The sequence below is a fragment of the Engraulis encrasicolus genome, chromosome 10 (genome assembly GCF_034702125.1).
Source record: "Engraulis encrasicolus isolate BLACKSEA-1 chromosome 10, IST_EnEncr_1.0, whole genome shotgun sequence".
NCBI lineage: Eukaryota > Metazoa > Chordata > Actinopteri > Clupeiformes > Engraulidae > Engraulis > Engraulis encrasicolus.
The window spans coordinates 3,165,994-3,184,572 of record NC_085866.1 but is presented as its reverse complement, the minus strand read 5'-3'; the positions used below and the strand labels follow the sequence as shown (position 1 = coordinate 3,184,572).

Below are 18,579 nucleotides of genomic sequence, written 5' to 3'. Positions count from 1 at the left end.
ACGGGAAAACGACAAGAGACACGGAGAAGCCTATAACGAGACGCGATCTCCAAGCCGAGCCGGTCGTTTTAGTGTTTGAACGGTGTCTCTATCTCGAAAGGCCTAGGAGGAGATCCATTTTCTATTTTTACTGTCCCTGTACAAGAGAACCAATAAACAGGACTTAGAGATTACTATAATCGGGCCTTGCTCTGCAAGAGCTCTGCTCTTGCTCCGCAAGCCCGCTTAATAATCGGGCCTTGCTCTGCAAGAGCTCTGCTCTTGCTCCGCAAGCCCGCTTAATAAGTGGTTTAGCAAACGACAACCCCGATGCAACTGCATGTATCTTGGCAACTACCCACCGGTGAGGGAGGTGTGTGATGATGCCTCCAGGAGGAGTGTGTCGGAGGAGGAGGAGAAGAGGTGTGTGTGGGGCAGCTTGTAGAGGTGCTGCCTAAAGCCCAGCAGCAGGTCTCCACTGGGGTTGAGGAAACACGCACAGCTCAGAGAGGCGTCCAGCTGCACCTCCGCCAGCAGGGTGCGCTGTCGGTCCCACAGCTTAATCAGCGTGTCCGACCTGCAAGGGGCTCCCACACATTACACTACACAGTAACGGCTTTCACACTACATTGCATTTGGCAGACGCTTTTTAACCAACCACAATCGAGGACATAATCATCATCTTTTTTTTTTTTTAAACTAAGTAGCGTACATCATGTCAAAAGTCTGACCTGCAGGGTGGGAGGCCATATATACACGTAATTGAATCTATCAATACTAGAGTAGTAGAGTAGTAGAGAAACTTTATTGATCTCCAGGGGGAAATTCAGGTGTCAAGTAGCTACATAAATAAACACACAGACACACACACACGCCAAGAGGTTTCCCGATCTGGGCCAGCTCTGGCATCTCAGGCAGTCCAATCCCCAGTAATGATGTCCTTCTTAGTGTCCTTCTGTATACTGTTATACAGTTGAATGGCCCATGGGACAAAGGACCTCCTTAGCTTGTCTGTCCTGCAAGTGAGAGTACGGAGTCTGTGGCTGAACAGACTCAGCTGGTTACTGAAGGTGGTGTGAAGGGGGTGTAGCTGATTATCCATAATACAGTCGACATTGTGTGTGTGAAGGTTCTCATTCATCGCCCACTCAGGCGATACACCGCGGGGAGGGTTAAACCCCCCTAGAAGACCTGAGAGCTTCCAAAAGTTTTGTCCAATTACAGAGGACGACCTCTGTAAAATAGTCAGGGAAAGTAAGCAGTCTACCTGCAGCCTTGACGCGATCCCCACATATCTGCTAAAAAACATACTTGGTTGCTTAGCAGCACCTTTACTGCAAATTGTTAACACCTCTATGCTTACAGACATTTTTCCAAGCTCATTCAAAACAGCCATGGTAAAGCCACTCCTAAAAAAGACAAATTTAGATCAGAATTCTTTAAACAACTACAGACCTATATCAAACCTCCCCTTTATAAGCAAGGTACTAGAAAAAGTTGTATTTAAACAGCTTAATCAACATCTGGCTGGGAATGATATCTTGGAAAAATTCCAATCAGGCTTTAGAGCCAACCATAGCACCGAAACAGCACTAACCAAAATAATAAGTGATCTTAGGCTCAGCAATGCCGCAAACAAAGTTTCAGCACTTATCCTCCTCGACCTCAGTGCCGCCTTTGACACGATAGACCACAACATACTAATTGACCGCCTTGAATCTTGGGTAGGCTTGTCCGGTCACGTCTTAGAGTGGTTCAAAACATATATTACAGGAAGGCAGTTTTTTGTCACCATCGGAGACTACGTCTCCAACAAGTATGATGTGCCTTTTGGAGTTGCTCAGGGTAGTTGCTTGGGCCCTCTCCTCTTCTCTCTCTATATGTTGCCCCTGGGCTCCATCATCAGAGAGCACAATGTTGATTTTCATAGCTATGCCGATGACACTCAACTATATATCTCTGTCGAGCCTAGCCAAACCACTGCCATTCATGCCTTGACTAAATGCATGTCTGCCATCACAGACTGGATGAACAGTAACTTCCTAAAATTAAATGAGGATAAAACTGAAGTGTTGCTCATTGGGCCTAAGAAAAAACGTGCAAAACTCCACTCAAGCCTAGGTGACCTAAGCATGCACATTAAAGATAAGGTTACTAGCCTAGGTGTGGTCATAGATTCGGACTTGAGCTTTGAGCCTCACATCAACAAGATAACAAAATCTGCTTTTTTCCATCTTAGAAATGTCAACAAAGTGCGCGGCTTGGCCCCCCGACAAGACGCTGAGAAACTTATTCATGCCTTTGTCACCAGTAGGATAGACTACTGCAATGCTCTCTTCTCTGGTCTCCCAAAAAAAATAATTGACAAACTGCAACTCATTCAAAATTCTGCGGCAAGAATCCTAACAAGAACCAGAATGAGAGAGCACATCTCTCCTGTCTTGGCAGACCTGCACTGGTTACCCGTCTCATACAGAATCGACTTTAAGATTCTGCTCACAGTTTTTAAAGCATTAAATGGACTTGCCCCTAGCTATATCTCAGACATGCTCTCTTTTTATGCCCCTGCTCGAGCTCTCAGGTCCACTGATGCCAAGCTGCTAAGGACCCCAACCCCCCCCGCAGAAGAAGATTGGCGACGCCGCGTTTGCCTGCTATGCGCCCAAGAGATGGAACGCCCTCCCCTTCGAGAAGCAGCTGAAGACCCACCTCTTCATCCTTGCCAACTCCTAGCTGCCAAGGCGTCATAGTGTCCCAGCTACCGCAGCGCCCTTACTACTCGCAACCAGCCCTGGCAGGGGGCTCCCCTAGGTGGCCGCTGGTCTCTGCCTGAGGTTGCTTCCTGACTATAGGGGGTCTTTTTTCTCAGACCTCACTGAGCTTTTTTTCCCCCTTACAAACTATGAATCAAGCGAAAGGGAGTTTTTCCTCACCCCTGATGCCACCAGGGGCCGCACCTGAGCACCCAATCTCTGTGTGACTATCTATGACTTATGATAGGCCCAGCCACTATGGACCTTACACATCTAAGAATCCTGGTCCTAACCTACGTTGACCTTATGACTTTACATTCTCTGTCAATCTCTTCTTCCTCTGCCTTCCTGCTTTTTCTGCCTCTCCTCTATACCTCTCCTTTTAAATCTATCTCTAACAATGTTTTTTTTTCCCATTTGTTAAGCACTTTGAGTTACATGCCTTGTATGACACAGTGCTATACAAATACAATTATTATTATTATTAAATTATTATTATTATCTAGGTTAGCATTTTAACAGGGGCGTTGAGAAGGATACAGCTGAGAGGGTAGTGCACAGTCGCCATTGAGGACATTAGTCTATTCTTTTTTTAATACGTGTTTTTTGCACATTTCTTTTCCCTTTTGTCTATGTCTGTAACTATACAGTATGTATGCTGCCATTTTGACCAGGACTCCCTGGCAGAAGAGACTCTAGTCTCAATGGGAGAATCCTGGCTAAATAAAGGATAAATGAAAAATGAAAAATACTAAGGGGGCGTTGGGAGGTTTATGATAAGGTCAAGGGGGATTTTGTGAAAAAAGGTTGACACCCCTGATGTACGTAGGTCGTCTTTGTCAGAAGAGTTTAGTTGATAAGCTCCAAAAAAAGAAGTCCAGACGCCATCGGTGAGGCCTCACCCAAGAATATCAAACCCCTGATCCTGCTACTACTACTACACAACTACTATTACCGGTACAATCCAGGGAAATAGTAATTGCGAGCAGAAGATTACGGATGGCTAAGACCAGGATAAAAGCCGTTATATCACTTACAGTATGACTTACCCACAACTAAGGAAGAGCTGCAGTGAGGATGAAGCGTCCACAGAGAGCACAGGCCCCTTGTGATCCTGTCTCAGTTTGGGATTCAATGCTAAATCACTGTCTAAAAACACAAAATGTTATTAATATTCAATGTTTGCTGTACAGTTAGGTCATGATAACAATTCAATTCATAAAAGCCATTAGAGCCAACACTCTGGTCAAATAGGCAAAATCTGTATCAATCAGGTATTATAGATATAGAGCATGCATGTGGTGTGAAATGTAATGTACTTGTGTACTTCGTTCGTTGTATTTTTCTCTTCATCAAACTACATTGTTTTCAAAAGAAGCCACTGTGTTAGCCAATCCCATGGTGACCTAGCCAGGCTGTGCCCTCCTGGTGACGCAACACTTTCAGCGTTGCAACTAGTCAGGTCAAGAGCAAGTAGGCCTACTTTCCGAGTTCCCGCAAATACGGGAACTCCTCCCACTTTTTCAAGAAGCAAACAAACATAAGCAAAACCAAGGGAGGCAGGTCAACCATGCCGTTTGGAAAACGTTAATTGTCATGCTCTTGGTCAGACCAACTCTCGAAGAGATTTGAACGTCGATGATAATCAGGCTAATGGTGACCTGCCTGCACTGTGTGAAACATGCACTGGAGTACAGTCACGTCGATGATAATCAGGCTAATGGTGACCTGCCTGCGCTGTGTGAAACATGCACTGGAGTACAGTCTCCAGAGTTGCCTCTGCCGTCTCCCGAGTCTGCAGCGCTGACCAGCCTCACTGCTCCACTACGCAAGCCCACGAAGAACAGGTCCTCCTGCAGACACATAGCAACATTCACAACGAAGTTTACAGCGACTCTCCCAGGAGTGCTGTGGAGCAGTGGTTCCCAAACTTTGTCTTAACCCATTGTGTCCTGGAGCGACATATATGCTGCATTAAGGTTCTTGAGGTTTGAGCTGTTTTATTTAAAATGTGGGTATGTTAGAGCTGAATGAACACATTCTAGTGCAAAATGAATGTTCTAGCTTTTAAATGCAACTTATTTCATGTTTTTATGCGCTGAGATATTTAGGTTTTAATAGGGAGAGGGCACATTTTCTCAGAAAGGGCTTAGGCTAAAATTGGTTAAGGGACCTACATTTTTACCATTGTAAAACTTTGAACACCCACCCCACCCCACACCTCACTGCTCCACTACGCAGGCCCACGAAGAACAGATCCTCCTGCAGACACATAGCAACATTTCTGAGAAGCGGTCGTTCTTGAATGTCTGTGAACAAACATTTCTGGCGTGGATTTCACTTAAAAGTCCATCGGAGGTTTACCGAGAAGTTTACAGCGACTCCCCCAGGAGTGCTGTGGAGCAGTGGTTCCCAAACGTTTTCTTAAAGGTACAGGAAATGGTCAAAAAAGGTACTGCAGTACAACTATGCTGCTCATTGAAACTGGGCTGCCTATTGCCAAATTTGATATTTACATGAAAGTTTACTAAGTACCGTAATAAACATATTTCCTAGTATGATTCAAGTAGAGTCATTTTTGCAGCTAAAAATGGCTATTTTTGGAAATTCAAAATGGCCGACCATGGAGAAGATCCCCCTTTTCATGTATGAAAAGTGCAATTTTTCCGGTCATAATAAATACTTAGAATTTGATGGTGGTGGTAAGTATTCATGAAAAAGGTAACATTAGTGAATGGGCAGCATGAATTCTAGAAATAAACAAAAATCTCACACAGTGTCCCTTTAAGGGACCCACATTTTTACCATTGTAAACTTTGGTGACTCCCCCAACACCAGGCCCCCAGTTTGGGAACCGCTGGCGTAACTCATCATCCATGTGAAGGCGGTGATGTCACATGGTACGGGGATCATAACCATGGAGGTAGTATAATAAATATTCACGCCCACTTTCCCGAGGTTTTAGGTCGCTTTCTTGGGATTCTCGACTTTTTGAACGAGCCATTACCATCCATGTGAAGGCGGTGATGTCACAGGGCACGGGGATCGTAACTCACCATCCATGTGAAGGCGGTGATGTCACAGGGCACGGGGATCGTAACTCACCATCCATGTGAAGGCGGTGATGTCACAGGGCACGGGGATCGTAACTCACCATCCATGTGAAGGCGGTGATGTCACAGGGCACGGGGATCTGCAGCAGGTTCTGCAGCGAGGGCAGACTCCAGGTCAACACCAGCCGGCTGCTGCTCTCCTTGCACATGCTCAGTAGGCAGTTCTGCTCCAGGTCATGGTGCAGCCACACCACCTGGCGGAACACATGTAGGAGAGACAGAGAGAGTAGAGAGAGAGAGGTTCCATTGGCCCATTGTTTCCATTGGCCCATTGGCATATCTCTATATACTTAAAGAATCCATGGTACAGGTGAGACAGACGACCACATCATGACCAAGGACACACATGAACCAACTGGTCATTCACATTGACATAACATACGGTTATGGCAATACAATAAAATGAACAATACAATGAAATTATTCAATCAATAATGAAGAATATATATATAATAGGTAGCATATACTGTATGTAAAAAACTGTACAGTAGTCTGTATAAACTGTATAGTCTGTCTGTATCCTATCTGTCCTGGCTATCCTATCGATCAAGTCTGTTTGTATCCCCCCATGTGCTGCTGACTATGTCCTCATTTGATAATGTCCTTGATTGTACGTCACTTTGGATAAAAGCGTCTGCCAAATGTAATGTAATGTAATGAAATGACATGGCCCAAAAATGTGCAGGGCTAAGAGACAAATCAACAGGTTCTGCACACTGCTGAACAAAGCCATGTTTAATTCTGGCAATGCACTGATATGGGATTGATATGACTTCTACAGAAGTGTTCACAGAACTTACGGGATCTTTGTGACTCCAAAGCTGGTAATACAACAAGTTACGAATGGCAATATCCATGAAGAGTATACGTCCATCCTGAAAATACAGAATGACTTGATCTACATGCAAGTAGGTGATAACGCAAAGGTGGATTTACAGTTATCTATGCTTTCTACAAAGAAAACATTTGCTTAGGTAAAAACGCATCAATTCAAAGCCATAGAAGTTAAATCTAAATGTCCATGATCCTTGTGGATTGCATTTCTACATGTTTGTGTGTTGGTGGGAAGAGTCCTTGTATAATGAGATTATTAATATAAATAAAAAAATATATAAATTAAAATGTACTTTTATAATATATTGTATACATTACTTGATATCTTTACAACGCTTTGGCAACAAAACAATGTAAATGTCCATTACCGCCATGCCGCACAGCAGGAAGCTAACAGCGTCGGCACAGACGGGCCCTTCCTCTGACTCGTAGCAGACGGGGGAGTTCAGGAAGCCCACACAACAGCAGTGTGATGTGGTCTTCGGCTGCTGCGTCTCGGAAGCTCTGGAGAGCATACAGTAGGTGCACGCAGGCAGGCACACACACACACACACACACACACACACACACACACACACACACACACACACACACACACACACACACACACAGACAGACAGACAGACAGACAGACACACACACACACACACACACACACACACACATATTGAGTAGGGGTCAACTGATACTGGTTTTTTAATGGCCGATGCAATACCGTTTTTTTTCTTTCATCACCCTTGGCCGATACCCGATTTCCGATACCCGATATTTGGGGCCGATATGGGTTAAAAAAAGGTTAAAAAATGACAAATATTCCAGGTCTCAAGTTAAAAATAAACATTCCTTTAACATTATCAAATTGAGGTAGAACTTGTAACATGTAAACACCCACTCTAACAATCAAGTAATGTCTAACAATCAAGTAATAAAAAAATAAAGTGTCTTGGTGCTTTTAAAAAGATCTGAATGACATAAAATAATAAATATTGCATATCGGCCAAAACCACAAGCGTATCGGCCGATAACGATACACTTAAAAAATGCAAATATCGTCCCGATATCAGACCGATATATATCTATCCTTAAAATTGAGGCCCATTCATCCCCTACCCACCAACTACGCACAGTATTTCTGTTCATACGTTCTTTCTAACCATCAGCACCTTTATTATACCCCTGTGCTTCTCTGATGTGTGGCACCCCCATTGCTTTCAATCGGTTTCGTATATAAATCCAGCTCCTCAATTTCGGTTCAAATTACACAATGTAGGAAATAAAAAATGTTGCACTTGATGAGGGGACTAAGAGCCTAAAGCGTTGTGCCATTGAATATTTGGGAGCACAGAACAGTGTTGCGTTCATTTATTATTTCCTTTAAAAAGAGACTCACACAGATCGTGTACTCTTTCTAGCTCTAGATTGGGGGGTGAACTCTCGAACATCAAGCTCGGCCACTCTGCATGCAGGGTCTATTCTGTGAACATCAAGATAAGAAAACAGATGAAAGGGAAGACTGTCAGAAATTACAAGGCAGAAAGACTAGCCACATCTCTTTCAGCCTTCAAGAAGCAAGTGCAGATCTGTATGTGTGTACGAGAGAGAGAGAGAGAGAGAGAGAGAGAGAGAGAGAGAGAGAGAGAGAGAGAGAGTCTGTGTATGTCTGAGAGCATTATTGTCTGAGCATTAAGGCCTGAGAGCCCTTACTGTTACTGATACATACTGTTTCAGTTCAGTGGTAACCACAGCTTTCTTATAAACCACGTGATTATCTGGAGCCCCACTACACTGAATATTCTCCTCTCACTGTGACTGTATCTACGGTGAAAAGGTGAAAGATTTTTCTTTCAAAACTGTGAAGCAATGCATTGGTCGAAGCATTTTATGAAAAATAATGCCTGCAAACAGCAAAAACAGGAACTTTCTGTGGGTAGTATGGCACAGTGTCCTAATACACCAGTAGCACACAGTGTGGGCAACATCGCCCATGGGGATCCAGGTTTGAGTCTGCTTCTTCCCCTTGACTTCCTCCACGACTCTCCTGTCCCTCTTGCCTGTCCTATTCTACTATACTGTAACTAACTGAGTTTTACCCCCGTTATTTTTCGTCTTTTTCTTCGCATTTGTTTTTTGACCCAGCGCATTCTGGAGACGACTTTTGAATTGGTAACTTGACCTGGGGCCTGTACTAAGAAGCTATTTCAGGAGTAAACCAAGTTAAGTTAAGAGGTACCGGTAAATAATCTACCGGTAATCTGGAGTCCAGGCTCTTCTATTAGATGATTTACCTCTAAGCTTAACCTGGTTTACTCCTGAACCAGCTTCTTAGTATAGGCCCCGGAGGGCACATTCAGACCTACTGAGGGCCATGCTGGCGCACCTATTGTGTCACGTGCAGAAAAAGTTCAGAGCTCGGTATGAACACGGGCGGTTCACAGGTAAGCACTTTAGCACAGAGCGTAACTGGTGCCGGCGCCATCACCGGCTCCGTTCCGGTTGGCATGAAAACAGTATTACTGACCTGGCAGTGTAGACCCAGAGTTCCCAGGAGCTGAGCAGCAGGGCGATGAGGCCGCTCTGGCGGTCGTAGGCAAAGCCCGGCAGCTCTTTGAGCGGCGAGAGGAACGGGTGAGGAGGCAGCAGACACAGCTTCTTCCCAGTGGAGCAGGAGAACATGTGCAAACTGGACGAACAAAACAACAACCAAACTCACTCAAGGGGAAAAATGGCACTTCAAAAAAAAAAAAAAAAAAAAAAAAGAATCTACCGGTATTTGAAGAGTTTTGGGGCAAAATGGTGTATCCATTTTTGCATCTATTATTGGAAATGACTGTTCAGAAGTCCTATCATCTATACGTGTTAATTCTTGCCATTCAAATGTTTAAAGAACATACTTTTTAAAGCTACTGTATAAAATGCATTTTGCAATGCAATGCAATAGAATGCCCTTTTTGTAAAGTTGACTTTCAGCCAATAACTGTTCATAATCATACCCAATGTTCAGATCTTGTAATACAGTAAATACTCTAGATATGGCAGCAGCATGAGCAAAAACAGTACAGTGGTAACAGTCATATTGACTCAATATTATTTTTCACATACCAGATATTTACTATTCTCAATCCGGAAAAGGTTCTAGTGCACTGTAACATTGAATATGCGGCAAGGAAGAGCATAGACTCCAAGCAAGTTGCCAAAGGTGGCAATCTCAAGTTCAGAAAGTAAAAAAGCCCTGCCACAGATTTGATCCAACCAGCTCTGAATCAGCTGATGATAATGAGTGTGCAAGGCAGGTACCGTAGGTTAGCTACTCAGTCTACTTAGTAAGTGAAGAATTCTTGCACACCTCCTTGGTCAGGTGCGTAGGAGTGGAACCCCTAGGTCACCAACGTTAAAGCAAAGAAAGCTCCCGCACACTGTTCACATTCGCATGGTTTAATGCAACGTTTCGGTCTACTGACCTTCTTCAAGCAAAATTGCTTGAAGAAGGTCAGTAGACCGAAACGTTGCATTAAACCATGCAAATGTGAACAGTGTGCGGGAGCTTTCTTTGCTTTAGTTACTCAGTGAAGTCACCAGTGTTGGAGGGACACTGCGGCAGGGTTTTTAAACTTCGGAACCGGATTTTTGACACATCTGGCTGTTGCCAAAAACCTGCTTAGTGTGTGGTGATGTCATGCTAACCCACTAAAATAAAATGCAAGAATCACACAATCGAGAGTGCGGCTTTTCTACAAAATATCACAATCGAGAGTGCAGCTTTTCTACAAAATATCACAATCGAGAGTGCGGCTTTTCTACAAAATATCACAATCGAGAGTGCGGCTTTTCTACAAAATATCACAATCGAGAGTGCGGCTTTTCTACAAAATATCACACTCGAGAGTGCGGCTTTTCTACAAAACATGTACGCATCTGTTTGCTCACACCCTAAGACCTTGTAAGAAAACAGTTTGGAGTTGAGCGCTCTTTCAGAAGAAAAAAACGGTAACACTTTATTTTAGGGATACATCTATTAGCACTAATACATACAATGTTAATGCCTGCATAAGTAAGTTGTAAGGCATGTACTAAGCAAACACTAAGAACTACTAGGTCCTTACTAAGGTTAAATCCCTTATTGTGCATGAACAAGCGAATACATGCATAACAAATGTTTGATTTTGCTTTGTACATGCCTTACAAGTTACTTATACAGGCACATTGTATGTATTAGTGCTAATAGCTGTATCCCTAAAATAAAGTGTTACCAAAAAAATAAAAAGTAACAAACCTGCTGCCATCTCCCAATGTGAGGAGACGGTTGGTCTTGCCGTGTGCTTTGCACATCCTGAAGGCCAGCGCCGGGTAGCGCAGGTACCCCCAAAAGTCCAGGAAGTGGTTCAGGTTGTACAGCAGCACCGTCCGCTGGGACCAGGAGTACAGCAGGTTCTCCTCTGTCAGGCCAAGACCTACTACACCTTCTAAACATGGGATGCTGAAGATGAAGAAGAGGATAGAGCAAACGTATCTTATCACCCCCTGATCTGGAAAACGGGGGTTTTTACCTAAAGGAACAGTCTGAAAATATGGTCATATTACATCTTTTTTGCTTGAGACATTAATCAATACCTTAATGACTTTAAAGGGACACTGTGTGAGATTTTTAGTTGTTTATTTCCAGAAATCATGCTACCCATTCACTAATACCTGTATTAGCTTTTTCATGATTACTTACCACCACCACCAACTTTTAAGTATTCATTAAGACTGGACATGAAAAGGGGGATCTTTTCCATGGTCCGCCATTTTGAATTTCCAGAAATAGCCATTTTAGCTGCAAAAATGACTGTACTTGAGCCATACTAGAAGATATTAGTTTATTACTCAGTAATCTTTCATGAAAAGATCAAATTTGGCAAAAAGCAGCCCAGTTTCAATGATCAGCATAGTTGCAGTACCTTTTTTGACCATTTCCTACACAGTGTACCTTTAAATGGGAACCAAAACATGTTTTCATTTGGTTATAATGTTAGCAGGCAGGCTTTTGGTCACAACCTCAACACAAACAAAACTCTGCGGACCCCCTGCCATCTCTGACGCACGCCCAGGGGGTGGTCACACTGCAGGTTAAGAACCACTGTCCTAGTAGGCCTAGTTTCCCTATGACCACTTGACTTTTTCACAACAGCTACACCCGTGCCACAACTACGTTCACTTTCTAGAGAGAACTTCACCTTGTCGTTGAGTCTACACAGCTATGGACAATTAAGAAAACCGTCTACTTTTATTTTATGATGTATAATTCATTTATGTAATTTATATTCTTCTGCACATATGGAGTTACCAACTCTCATTTCACTGCACGCTAAGCTTAAGCTAGGGTTATATGTGACAAATAAATTACTCTTACTAGTAAACTCACCTGATGAGCTGTGTGAGCGTGTTGAGGCACCAGAAGCGTATGCTGCAGTCCAGGGAGGCGGAGATGAAGATGGCGGATGTTTCAGGATGCAGGATGAGGCCCGTGATGACTTTAGTGTGCCCATGGAAGATGTGCAGGAGATGCCCCACCTCACTCCAGGCTCTGACTGATACACAAGTTGAAGGAAACCTTTTTGTATAGATCAGTCCACAGCCATGATGTTTGAGACGGTCTATGTAGTCTTGATGCAGCCCAGACAAAACTTTCCCCATCATGTCTCATGCCTCAAAGCGGTACATTATTCTGTTTCACTAATATGCTCTATTCTCTCCAAATATTAGTTAATTTTGTGACTATTTGAAACCGAGGTCGAAGCACAGTACGATACATTACATTACTACAGTACATTACATGACATTGCTGTTCTAAAGCTCCGGACAGATAGCTCAGGGCTACAGATACAGTACTGTATGAGGCTTCGGGAGGGAGGTTTGCAGCCGAACTTTGCTAGTTGGCATCCGTTACACATTAAATTGATTAAAGAGGAATTCTCACAGCCAAAAAGTACATAGCTAGCAGCAAAACAGGCTATTTTAGGGGCAGGTGCTTTGGCGCCATCTCGTCTCTTTCTGTGCACAACTAGGTGGGGCTTCCAATATGTGGACTTCCATCCTCCCTTGCTCTCTTGCCTGCTTGTGACATGATGATGTCGCTGACGACAGAAATTGAATCTTGCAAAAGCACAATTCTGATGTCCTTTTCTCATTTGCATTTGGGAATGAATGAAAAACAGTCCCCCTAAAGTTGTTGTGGCTAGGCTGACAGCTGGGAAACTAAAATGTTTTCTCCACGGAGGCTGGGCCAGGAGGCGGGGCGAGGTCACAAGCACAAGTGGAGGACAGGAGTGTGCATATTGGAATGCACACCTACAGTAGTATGTCCGTAGTCTGTGTGGTTGGTTTTAACGGTTTGAAGGAAAGAGAACCAACCCACTCTCTAGATCGCTGGAGGCGGTGAGCAGCACCCTGGCGTAGGGGGAGTAGACGGCGCCCATGACCCTCCCCGTGTGGGTGTTCTTGAGCTGCGTGAGGAGAGTCCCCTGCATGTCGTAGCACAGGATGCTCTCGGAGGAGAAGAGGTACAGGCGCTGCCGAGGCACGTCCAGCTCCATCTGGGTACACCATCGCCCACCCTCCTCAACGCCAAACTCCAGCCTGCATAGTGCACACATACCATCCCAGTCAACAACGTCAACAGGTACAGGGTAATGCAACGCAACAAAACTAAACTAAACCAAACAAAAAAGGCGAAGAGTTATATTCTGAGTCAATCCTTAGTCTTGTCCCATGTCAAGGACTGAAGTTGATACTGGATAGGATGAAATTGAAAAAAAGAAGCTAAAAGATGGTTACAACACAATACAATACAGCATAAAATGCAACATAATTATATAGCACAGTATCAAATGTATGAACAGCCGTGGCCTAGTGGTTAGAGAGTTGGTCTTTCAATCTAGGGGTTGCCGGTTCGAATCCCCCCTGACCTCTCCCTGCACCTCCATCCATGGCTGAAGTGCCCTTGAGCAAGGCACCTAACCCCACATTGCTCCAGGGACTGTAACCAATACCCTGAAAAATAATAGTTGTAAGTCGCTTTGAACAAATGAAAGCGTCAGCTAAGTGCAATGTAATGTAATGTAATAATGTAACATGTATCACATTAATGATGTTGTCTCCAAAGTGCTTTCCAAACACAAACATACACATTCCCATGTTCACACACCAGCTCTGGTCAGGAGGCTGCTGTAATTTTGTTCATTTACCTGAGGGTCAGGGAGTAGTTGGACATTGCCACACTGTTTAACTTGTTCTTCTCCACACGGCTGTAGTTCCAGAACTGAAGGAAAATGAATTGAAAATGCATTACAATACACATAGTAAACACTTTTGTTTAGCTCTAATGAAAGATGGCAAAATACGATACTTTTTTACATAATAGGATGTAATGACATAATAATAAAGGCTATATTAAATACATGTAATCATAGTGTATATCTAATGTATATTATTATATTAGATCCTAGGGAAATTTTAAAAGACCCTAGTGATGAATGGTGAACAGTATATTACATTACATTTACCTGACCTTTTTATCCAAGGCGACTCAGTTATTTAGAGGTAGAGGTATAGAGGTAAGTCCCTGGAGCAATGTGGGATTAGGTGCTTTGCTCAAGAGCACTTCAGCCATGGATGGAGGTAAGGGTGGGATTCAAACCTCCAACCCTCTGATCTTAAGACCACCTCTCTTACCATTAGGCCACAGCTGCCCCTTACTAATGTAATGTACACTAAGATAGTGAGGTACACACCCGCACACAGCCACCCCCAGTAATGAGTTCATTCAGCACGGGGTTGAACAGGAAGTGAGTGACCACATAGGTGTCATCTGTAAACGATCTGCCCGTCTCCTCAAAGTTCCTGTTGTACACCTGTAGGCAATGGAAACACATGAATGTAGATGTTCAAATGAGTAGATGGGTCCCCGATGGGTAAGGTGCAGGACCATCAAAGCAATAATCCAGAGAAAGTGAACAAAGCCCACAACACTGCTTATCTTCTGTGGTGAACTCAATAGCAAGAGGCCTGATGAAGACCTGAGGGTCGAGATGTTGTGCTCCTGTTTTAAATTCAACACAGAAGACAAGCAGTGGTGTGGGATTTATTTACTCTACTTGGACACATATAGATGCTGAGAGAAAATCTATTCCAGGCATAACAATCATCACACTTTATAATTACTCAATGTAGTGTCATAAACAGAATGGAGAAAACAGCAAGCCTAGTAAGCTAGACCACACCGTACCGGCAGAATACATGAGTATTTTTTTGCCTGACGGGATGATCTAGCCTCACACCATAGCAGATAACTGTAGCTGGGCCAAGAATCTGGCCTGGTTCAGCCCTCTACATGTAACAAATCTTAAGGTTTCTTCCGTCTCCATTAGCACGTCACACTTCAACATCCATGTGACCCTCTGATGGAGACGGAAGTTTCACCGTCGAAACATGTCAGGTAAAAGATCAAAAACTTTTACATGTCTGAAACAAAAGAAATCTTAAGATTCGTTATATCTCCAAGACATAATGAACATCATGCATCCTCTACATGTAATTATAATACTTCGTCTTTAATCGGTTAGACACTGGGATGTGGATGGGCTTAGCAGGGCAACTTTATACATATTTATGCATACTACTACACATCTCATGTTATACAGCAGTCTAGCTTGTCAGCCTAGGAAAACATGGCTTTCCTACCCTCAGTGAGCGGTCCTTTCCCAAGGCAAAGTACACATTGAACTCCTCACAGTACAGAATTTTTTGAAGAAGGTTGTACTGAAACTTTGGGAAGGTCAACTCTCTCCGCACTAGAGGAAGAAAACAAGGGCAATCAGAGATAGCAACATGGCGCCCTGCCCAATGCTAGATGCACTTAGTGTTGTGTGTTTGGCTCCAGTCTGTGTGTGCAGTGTGACACACACAGACAGACAGATAGACAGACAGTCAGTTAGACAGACAAGCAGACAGACAGACAGACAAGGTCATTGCAGTACATGGCCCTCATGATGATGTCACTGACGACGGAATATGAATTCAATATCTTGCGAAAGCACAATTCTCATGTCATTTTCTCATTTAAAATTGGGATGGTGAATGAAAAACAGTCCCCCAAAAGTTGTAGTGGCTAGGCTGACAGCTGGGAAACTTTATTGTTTTCTCTATGGAGGAGGGGCCAGGAGGCGGGGCGAGGTCACAAGCACAAGTGGAGGACGGGAGTGTGCATATTGGAATGCACCCAGGGTCATTGCCATGGCTGGGTGGTAGGGTGACCATCTCGGTGACAGGAAAAAGGAGGACATATTTTGGGGGTCCTCCCCCAAGAATATTAGCGTTTCTTAGATGCAATTTCATACATTTTAATGCATTTTGTCCGGTTTAATGCTGTTCCTTACGCCGGACAAGGTACTGAAAAGGAGGACGTCTGGTCACCCTACTGGGTGGGCAGGTCAAAATGCTCCAATATCCTACTGCTGTCATCCCAAGGCTATTCTGCCCTACAAAGGCAAAAGACCTTAACATCAATTTTGGTCAAAATTGAGTTAATGTCATTTTTGGGGTATTTCAGACCACCTTTATCATGTGAATAAATATTGAGAGCCAATTTGATTGTTTTTAATGTCAAAATAAAGAAAATAGGAAGTTAAGGTAGTTTGCCTTGGTACGGCTCCTTATTTTTCGCCCATGATTCAAAGGCAGAGAACCTTAACTTCCAACTGCCATTTCATAAATATAGCCTTTTATTCAATTTTGATTATATTTTCTTCAATTTTAAAGTATGTTGTGTATTTATTCATGATATATTAGTCTTTCTACACAGTAATTTGTCTGCCAGGCTGTTTATCTGAACAATTTTTAGATATAATGAAATGCAATGTAATTCAATGCAATGTAAACACATTCCCGCCATATCCTAATCTAACTAAATAGGACATCTAAATGTCATCTATGTAATTTAAAACAGACATTATGACCAGACCTTGCTTATAGTTTCTTATATAAATGTATAATTAAAGTTAAAATGAAAAAAGGGGGGGAAATATGGCAGTTACTGCCTTTTGGCTCAGCATGACTCCTCACTGTTGGCCCATGATACAAAGGCAGAATACCTTAACTACCAAATAACGGTCAAAATTCACATTTGAATTTTTAAAAATTGCTATACATATATATCTCCTTTATAGTAACCAACTGTCAAATTTTGAGAGCTATGACTATTGTACTTTTATCTGGACATAGGATAACAAAACAGAAACTTTGAAGCCACTTTTCTCAGTTTCACACTCTGGTGAGTTAAGGTTCTTTGCCTTTGTAGGGCAGTATTGAGAAGACTTCCCTGTGGAGGGCACTCACTCACACGAGTTAGAATTGCGAGCCACAGACCAGCATGATCCTCCCCTTGAATCCAGGAGAATCAGCTTTTGCCTTTTGCTGTTGTAGGTCACTGTGGGAAAAGCAGAAAAAAAACTGACATAGTTTAGCCAAACAGAGTTGAATGTATAATAGGCCTACTTCAGTTCACACACTTACTGACAACTCCAGCTATGAATAACTTAGGTTACCGGTATTTTGTGCATGCATTGCGACGCACACATACAGGACAGGAGGCCTAATGGCAAATCACTTGGCATTTCCACTAGGGATGGCGAAAATTTAAAAATATCTTAACAGGTTACTGAGACTCATTAACCGGTGGTTAATCGGTTAACTGGCAATCTTAAATTATGTAACGTTCGCGTACCTGATAGGCACATCACAGAATTTTTTTACATTTTATTTTTTACATAAGCCTTTCTTTTTGCTGCTCAGACAGGATCTGTCATTTCCAGCCAGTGTCGCCAGATGGAAAATGCTGAGTTATCGTACCAAAACCTCAAAATTATCATTTTTGGGGCCCTTTTGGGAGGAAATTATTATAATTATTATTACCGGCTAACCGATGTAAGAACTTTTAACCGGTTATCATTGATCCCGTAGACTATCGGTTAACCGGTTACCGGTGAACATCCCTAATTTCCACCACATTTAATTTAGATTTGCCAACGTATTGCGCAAGGCATTTTCATCCACCCAATCATCAAAACATGTAGTTATAGCCTAGGCCTAGGTACAGAGTTGGACTGGAACTAAAAAACAACCATAGCATATTTTTTCAACAACAGGCCTATTATGGCTGATTCAGTCCATTGTCTTCATTACAGAGGGACCAATTTGCTGCATCATTCATGTACATGATTGGCCGGTGTCAAAGAAAAAAGAACAACAGACAATAACCCCCCACGACAACAACAACAACCCAGAAACAACAAAAACCCCAACAAAGAAACAACAGCATCGCCCCCTGAGGACTGTCCGGGAAAATGCCCTGTGTGCCAGATGACCAGTCCATCCCCGAGCCTACTTCTTTCTAGAGCTTTAAGTCGCAAAAACTACTTGGGGGAAGAAGAACTCATTTGCATTAAAACCAATGAACAAACATGGTATGTGATGTAAGATACATCTATAGGCCTAAGTAATTTGAGCCCAGTCTACAGCTTACTTACCAGATTTTATGTCCGTTCGTTGTTTGGGTTGGTTGAAAGCTTTTAGCAGACGAGGACCAAAAACAAGGGAATGCAGTGGCTTATCGCCATCCAGGCGTGTGTTGGACCCGCCGTTGTAGTAGTTTGGTGGGTCTCCCGCATTCATTCTGCAACCTCAAGTCTAAAACATTGTGGCAAAACTCAATATGAGACCAACAGAACTTTGACAGCCGCCACTACTGGTGATTTAGCGACATTCCTCAGTTCACAACGTGGACATCAGTCCTTGAGTCCTACTGTACATCACCTGTCGCGCTTTGGTTGCTTAGCAACCGTAATCCTTTTTTCCCTTGCGAGTCA

General features: G+C 43.2%; 1 protein-coding gene across 1 annotated transcript; it reads right to left on the bottom strand.

Annotated features, from left to right (window-relative positions):
• Positions 1-333: 333 nt before the first annotated feature.
• LOC134456404 (uncharacterized) lies at positions 334-18,479 on the bottom strand. Its single transcript, XM_063207768.1, has 15 exons — positions 18,241-18,479; positions 17,055-17,141; positions 15,398-15,507; positions 14,449-14,568; positions 13,903-13,976; positions 13,074-13,294; positions 12,081-12,246; positions 10,950-11,153; positions 9,198-9,359; positions 8,070-8,153; positions 7,048-7,183; positions 6,646-6,720; positions 5,887-6,039; positions 4,461-4,585; positions 334-556 (listed from the first exon to the last, which is right to left on the bottom strand). The coding sequence occupies exons 1-15, from the start codon at positions 18,383-18,385 to the stop codon at positions 334-336; spliced, it is 2,085 nt and encodes a 694-aa protein (XP_063063838.1). The 5' UTR covers positions 18,386-18,479.
• Between the last annotated feature and the right edge of the window lie 100 nt (positions 18,480-18,579).

Coding starts and splice junctions, on each gene's coding strand:
- LOC134456404 (XM_063207768.1), bottom strand. CDS start 18,385: ATGAATGCGGGAGACCCACCAAACTACTACAACGGCGGGTCCAACACA. Junction 13,977..14,448: donor CTGGGGGTGGCTGTGTGCGG/GTGTGTACCTCA, acceptor ATTTTCCTTCAG/TTCTGGAACTACAGCCGTGT. Junction 7,184..8,069: donor AGAAAGAGTACACGATCTGT/GTGAGTCTCTTT, acceptor TATGCTCTCCAG/AGCTTCCGAGACGCAGCAGC.